We start from the raw sequence: 5,880 nt of genomic DNA, 5'->3' as shown, positions 1-5,880 counted from the left end.
TCCAAAAGCCACCCGAACCAGAGCAAAGTTTTGAGGTGCGTCAACACATCGATCATTCATCGCTTCGACTCAACGTCCTACACCATCAGGAGCTACGTGTACAGGACTACCTCAAAGCTTACACAACCACCGGTCGACCACCAGCGCCAGTCCCCGATCAACCACCCACCACAAATGCTAGACATGCACTCGGCTTACCACCACTATTTTCTCCCATTCCAATAGAATCGACCCCGAGCATGAGTACTGTAGGCGTTACGGCCGAAAAGGCCATAACAAGCCCCAGTGATCTGCCTACCATACAAGTATTTCAGACGACCAAAACGCCGATCGACGGGCAGTTCCAGAGCATTACAGCGCAAACTACGTTTAGTTTGTTCTCCTATGAGGTATGTAGCTATGCTATCGCGCACCCGCGGCCTATTTTTTCTTCAGTACTGCAGCCACCGACTCAGGATTATTGACGACCGCCTATCGAATCCAGGAATTGCGGCTTTATGCATATCTTTCAGGCAACATCATGCCTCCAACCCCACTTCCATCAGATATACTCCCTTCGGACAGCGTGTCCACACAAGTACAAGTGCTACATCCGTTTTATGCCAGTGATTCAGCAGCAACCGCGTTCACGAGCGTCAACCTTACTGGTGCTCCAGAATCCTACATGAGCATCTCGACGTCTTCCAAATTCGACAAACATTCTTTCGAGGTATATCTCCCTGTTTCTGACGTCTTCTGTGCGAGTGCTCTCATCTCGGATTTATGTACTTTAGGAACTACGGCTAGCGTATCTCCTTGCTGGCAAGGAGCTTACCTCAATCGAGATCCCGACACGTGGATTGCTAACGGCACCGGCACCGGCTGCCCCACCCCTTTTTGGACGCCCGCGTGGCGACACGCTCTCGATAGTGAATCCCGTACATTCTTTTTGAACTTATCTGTCGTCTTGTACCACCTACCGTATACCATCATCGCTTCGTACTTGTACCGCAGAATGTTGTTGTTCTGGTAATGTCATAGGGAGATCGAGAAGTTTAATGTACACACTATGTATTCGAGTCAAGTTGGGGGGTCTTTGGGGTGTACTAATTCATAATCAACTTCTCTGGTTATACACTGGATATTGGTTGCGTTCGCAACGAAGGCAAATGCTCGAGGTCGTTTGTCGAATGATGCAGATCACAAATACACTATTGAAATCACAAGATAATACATGGGTCGACACCGAAGCTTGCGTGGCGCCATCTACAGTTACAGAACGAACGTTCATGCGCTACGAAGTCTGCATGCCCGGGGGATATCTACAGTCGTATAATATTGTGAGAACTTTTTCATGCGCTACAACATTAGTATGCATGCCCAAGCCTCCTCCCACTCAAAGGGAATACCAAACTCGATGGGAGAAACCCCCGATTGAGCACGAACATCAACTGACGAGGAATGCCGTTGCTCACTCTCAGTGTAGTGGGTACCCAATGGCCCAAGAGCACGGATGTGGACAACGTCACCGGCTCAGCGACCCAGTTCTCCTGGCTAATACGCCGTATCCACGTAGTACCCTCGAATATGTCACACGGGGCGAGCTGTGGTCCACGTATGAGATAATAATTACTAGTAAGTTCGATCGTTTGCTTAATATGAAGGACCGACTATGTTCCTTCGTTTGGTCTGGGAAGACTAGGCCGTTTGCACGATACGAATGAGGATTTTGAATTTTGCATCCGCCGCGGTTGCTAACCTGACGTCCTAGACCCATTTCGGCGGCGCAATTGTGTGTCTTCGCTGGACAAGAGGAGCCATATCACATGAAGAGCACTGCGGATTCTACTCTCCGGACCATGGACTTGAAACATTTGTCATTAATATTGTAGAGGGTGAGAGAACCAACGTTTCTGGACAATGACATTGATGTTTATCCCCGCGATCCCCGGCCAGCACTAGTTTGCTTTCCGTCACAGTATCTCCACAGAAGGGTAGGCGTATTGTCAATCTAGTTATATACGCCTCAGCCCCCCTTATCCCCTTAACGTTCACTTTTCCTACGTTCTTCCTCCACCATATCATTTGTTGGTTGTAGCTCCTTCCTCAGCCTTTTATCTTAAGTGCAGATTCAGTGCCGAACATCCTCGTCATCCGAGTATGCACAAGTCTATTTCAGCGTCCCAGTGGGGTACCCCTACAGCTTCCAGGCGGGCTCTGCTCATTCATGGTTTGACCATGTCCTCGCATTCATGGGAGGGCCTCGCTCAGCTATTAGTAGCAGAAGGTTAGTAATGCTACGGTAATGATGGTCTGTTTTAACAGCCTATTCAGGATTCTTTGTCGTGGCGCCCAATCTCCTTGGGCATGCATGGAGACGGAGCACTGACTATCGTGTGTCCACCCTTGCAGAGGACTTGCGATCGTATTTCGTCATGGACACGTCCTACGACGTGATTATAGGTCATTCTCTTGGAGGCACAACGACCTTGGCGCTCTTGCCATTCTTGCCCCGAACGAAAGAAACTACTGTCATACTCGTGGATCCCCCCCTCGATATCACAGAGGAGACAACCAACATGTATCGTGATATATTTCTGAATGAGGTTACGAATGTCAGAACCGCTGACGAACACATGGTCGAGAATCGTACTTGGTCACGACATGACTGCTTGTCAAGAGCGCTTGGAGCTTCCATGTGTGATCGCACTGTTATCGAGGGGACATTTAGGGTAATATTTCAAATGTTGACATGAGAAGAATTGCTGACCAGTTGTGTGGTTGTTATTAACAGGATAACAGTCCATGGTCTTTCAGCGGGCTGTTGAAAACGATCCCCCCTAACGTGAAGATCACCGTGCTAGCATCAGATCCAGAGCTCGGTGGTGTTTGTTATTTGGAGCAGATCCCTCGTGACGTGGAGAGATTGAAGGCTAGACTTCTTAATGGCATCGGTCACTGGATTCAATACGAGTGTCCCGATGCTATCATGGATGAAGTTCCGCTAGCAAGAGCAAAATTGTGAGCTAGGCGAGGAAGAGATGGATTATTGTGGTGTAGTTCTTGTATATACTGCATTCAATCATGTACTTGTTCTTGGTCTTCCCTCTAGATTGTGGTAGTTTCACAGCAATTCCAGAAGTATGATGCCATTCCCTCATTTAGTCGCCCCCGCTGGACAAGTTATCGTCGCCCGACAACACGAACTCGACACTCACTGATGGGTCATGTTTGCTTCACTACGCACACTCACCAAGCTTGGACACCCTGATACGCCGCTCGCTTCGCTCTCCTTTCTCTACAATACATGTCAAATCGCACGATCCCCGGCTGCCTGAGCCCCACATTCAAATGCAGAACCGTTCCCGTAATAGCGGCGATTCGTGGCATGAGCGATAGGTATATGTACTATTTTTGATCTAGTCTCCAGTGCCTTATGACCCAGTCAGACATGATCACGGCTTCCTACGCTCTTCCACACCATCCCGATTGTCGGTTCTAGCAGACCTTCCCTCAGCCTTTGAAGTCTGAGTGTCGAACCTCTTCGTTTCCTATACCTTCTCCGGCCTTCTCCGATCGCAAGATCTTGAATACATCCGAGCAGTCTGAGTATGCATACGTCCATGTCAGCGTCCCAGTGGGGTTCCCCCATCGCTTCCAAAGCGAGCCCTTCTCATTCATGGGATGACCTATGTCCTCGCATTCATGGGAAGGCCTCGCTCAGATATTGGCAGCAGAAGGTCATGTTTCGTTAGAGTACGGTGATGGTCATTTTAAACAGATTGATCAGGGTTTTTCGTCGTAGCACCGAATCTCCTTGGACACGCATGGAGACGGAGTACCGAATATCGTATATCCACCCTTGCAGAGGACCTGCGACCGTATTTCGTCATGGGCACGTCCTACGACGTAATTATAAGTCATTCTCTTGCGGGCCCAGTGGCCTTGTCACTCTTGCCATTCTCACCCAAAACGAAAGAACCCACTGTCATACTCCTCGATCCCTCCCTCGAGCTTACAGAGGAGATGGTCAAAGGTTTCTAAAGGAGATGGCGAATGTCAGAACTGCCGAAGAGCATATGGCTGAGAATCCTGCTGGGTCACGACGTGATTGTGTGTTAAGAGCGCTGGGAGTCACTATGTGCGATACCACTACTGTCGAGGTTTTTCGGGTAATGTTTCCGAGTCGAAATGAGAAGAAGGGAACGTCCGCTTGTGCATGCTTCGAACCCCTTCGAACCTTCCTCGGAGCTTGTGAAGTTATCCGCTTTTGTTACAAGCGAGGTCCATTTACACTGAAGTTATGGTTTACGTGTTAGGATTATAGAAGGAACGTGTTAGGAAGGATGAAGTTATGATTTACGTGTTAGGATTATGTCATGTGGCGACGCTTAGATCATACTTGTCATCTTCCAACCTTGGCAAACGACGAATACTAGGATCGCAGTGTTGTCCTCAATGCTCCTGACGAGAGGGCCGAGGAGGGTCCCCAACGACGACGAATTGGACCAACCGACTGAGTAAGGATACCCACCCTTCATCCTCCGACAATTGCTAAAGTCCGTGGCGGACTCCGTTTGGACGCGACGGCTGACGACGTCGTCTGTCTGTCTGTCTGAATCCAAGCTTCAAACATAGTGCCAGATTCGTACTGTAATGCATGTGTCCATGAAGTCGAGAAGATCACACTTGTGTAGACGAACTCGTTCGACATCGTGGCCGATTTTCGGAACACCATGGCGGCGGAGGTGGACGAAAAGACTCTACGAAGTCCGGATTCCTGTAAGTTACAAACATGACAACGGAACATTTACTAAACAACTATTGTAGAAGGAAGTATGCGAGTGTATTCTCCGGTCAGGAATAGTTTTTAAAATTCACTGATAAGTATGTCTTCGCGTCCTAGGCCTTCACATTCCTGCAATCCGCTGGAGGCGACCCCCACTGTAGTTTAACGCGCAAATATTGCGCAACCCATGTCAGAGCGAGAAGAACAGGAACCTCTACTAGCGGCCCAATTGTCGCTGCCAACGCCTGATCTGACCCCACCCCATACACGGCGATCGCTACCGCAATCGCAAGCTCCTACGCAATCCGCTGGTTCAATACATCATTCAATAAAGCGACCTGGAGATACGCACGAAATTGTTACTGCCTGCGGTAAAAGCCTGCACCACTGCCATTTCATACGCGAAATCACTATCTTTCGTATTTCCTTTGCGAACTTCTCGGCGAGCAAGGAAGAACACAAGTGCAAAGGCTGACGTCCACATGATGAAAAAGTACAGGATCATTGGAACGAATACCCGGAAAACAGGACCAAGATTCTGCACGATGTGATGCCCTTGGTATGCAAACATAACGATGATGGTGTACAGGAGACCGAGGAGAGCGAGAGGGGAAAATCGTGGCGCAAACGTATTATCAAAGAATTCCCTCGACTTCAATCGAATTACTGCGAAGCGCGTAATGACACCAGCAAGGAGAGGGATTCCAAGGTACTGTTGAACTGTTAACGCAATAATCATTCTGATACTCAGGCAACTCACGATGAGAACCGAAATCGCCACCGAACCGTAGGCGAGACGAATACCCTGTTCGCTGTGCCCAATGACGTTCACAAACAAGACCGCATATGGTGAGTAGAGCACGATTTGGAGCACCGAGTTAACAACGACGAGGATTGCACAATATTCGCCATCCCCACCGGCCAACTGATTCCACACCATCACCATGGCAATGCAACGAGCGAGCCCGACGAGGATCACGCCTGTCCTGTATGTCGGGAGGTCGGGAAGCGTGGCCCATGCAACACCGAGCATAATAAGGGGGCCGATGATCCAGTTCAATGTCATGCTGATTCCCATGTGTATCCACAGACGTCTGGACAACAGTATTCGC

The 5,880-nt window shown here is 49.1% G+C and overlaps 4 protein-coding genes across 4 annotated transcripts; 3 read left to right on the top strand and 1 right to left on the bottom strand.

The window, feature by feature from the left end:
* Window positions 1–89: 89 nt before the first annotated feature.
* Window positions 90–1,146, top strand: EDB91DRAFT_1191766 (uncharacterized protein; the record flags this gene model as incomplete). Its single annotated transcript, XM_041320542.1, has 3 exons — window positions 90–389; window positions 485–709; window positions 774–1,146. Coding segments are annotated over 3 exons (684 nt in total), but the record flags the coding sequence as incomplete, so codon positions are not given.
* Window positions 1,147–1,874: 728 nt separating this feature from the next.
* EDB91DRAFT_1191759 (Alpha/Beta hydrolase protein) lies at window positions 1,875–3,218 on the top strand. Its single transcript, XM_041320541.1, has 3 exons — window positions 1,875–2,266; window positions 2,314–2,711; window positions 2,774–3,218. The coding sequence occupies exons 1-3, from the start codon at window positions 2,140–2,142 to the stop codon at window positions 3,002–3,004; spliced, it is 756 nt and encodes a 251-aa protein (XP_041168184.1). The 5' UTR covers window positions 1,875–2,139; the 3' UTR covers window positions 3,005–3,218.
* A 153-nt stretch (window positions 3,219–3,371) lies between these two features.
* On the top strand, window positions 3,372–4,023 carry EDB91DRAFT_1353082 (uncharacterized protein; the record flags this gene model as incomplete). The annotated part of the gene is made up of 2 exons (XM_041326171.1): window positions 3,372–3,719; window positions 3,770–4,023. Coding segments are annotated over exons 1-2 (309 nt in total), but the record flags the coding sequence as incomplete, so codon positions are not given.
* An 822-nt stretch (window positions 4,024–4,845) lies between these two features.
* EDB91DRAFT_885260 (sodium bile acid symporter family-domain-containing protein) lies at window positions 4,846–5,880 on the bottom strand. The gene is made up of 3 exons (XM_041328714.1): window positions 5,529–5,880; window positions 5,121–5,480; window positions 4,846–5,064 (listed from the first exon to the last, which is right to left on the bottom strand). Exons 1-3 carry the CDS (start codon window positions 5,844–5,846, stop codon window positions 4,882–4,884), a joined length of 861 nt encoding a protein of 286 aa, XP_041168182.1. The 5' UTR covers window positions 5,847–5,880; the 3' UTR covers window positions 4,846–4,881.

This window comes from Suillus paluster, assembly GCF_016628075.1.
Source record: "Suillus paluster strain FC165 chromosome Unknown EDB91scaffold_908, whole genome shotgun sequence".
In the NCBI taxonomy this organism is placed as follows: domain Eukaryota; kingdom Fungi; phylum Basidiomycota; class Agaricomycetes; order Boletales; family Suillaceae; genus Suillus; species Suillus paluster.
Note: the sequence above shows the minus strand (reverse complement) of the source record. Positions and strands in the feature narration are given on the sequence as shown.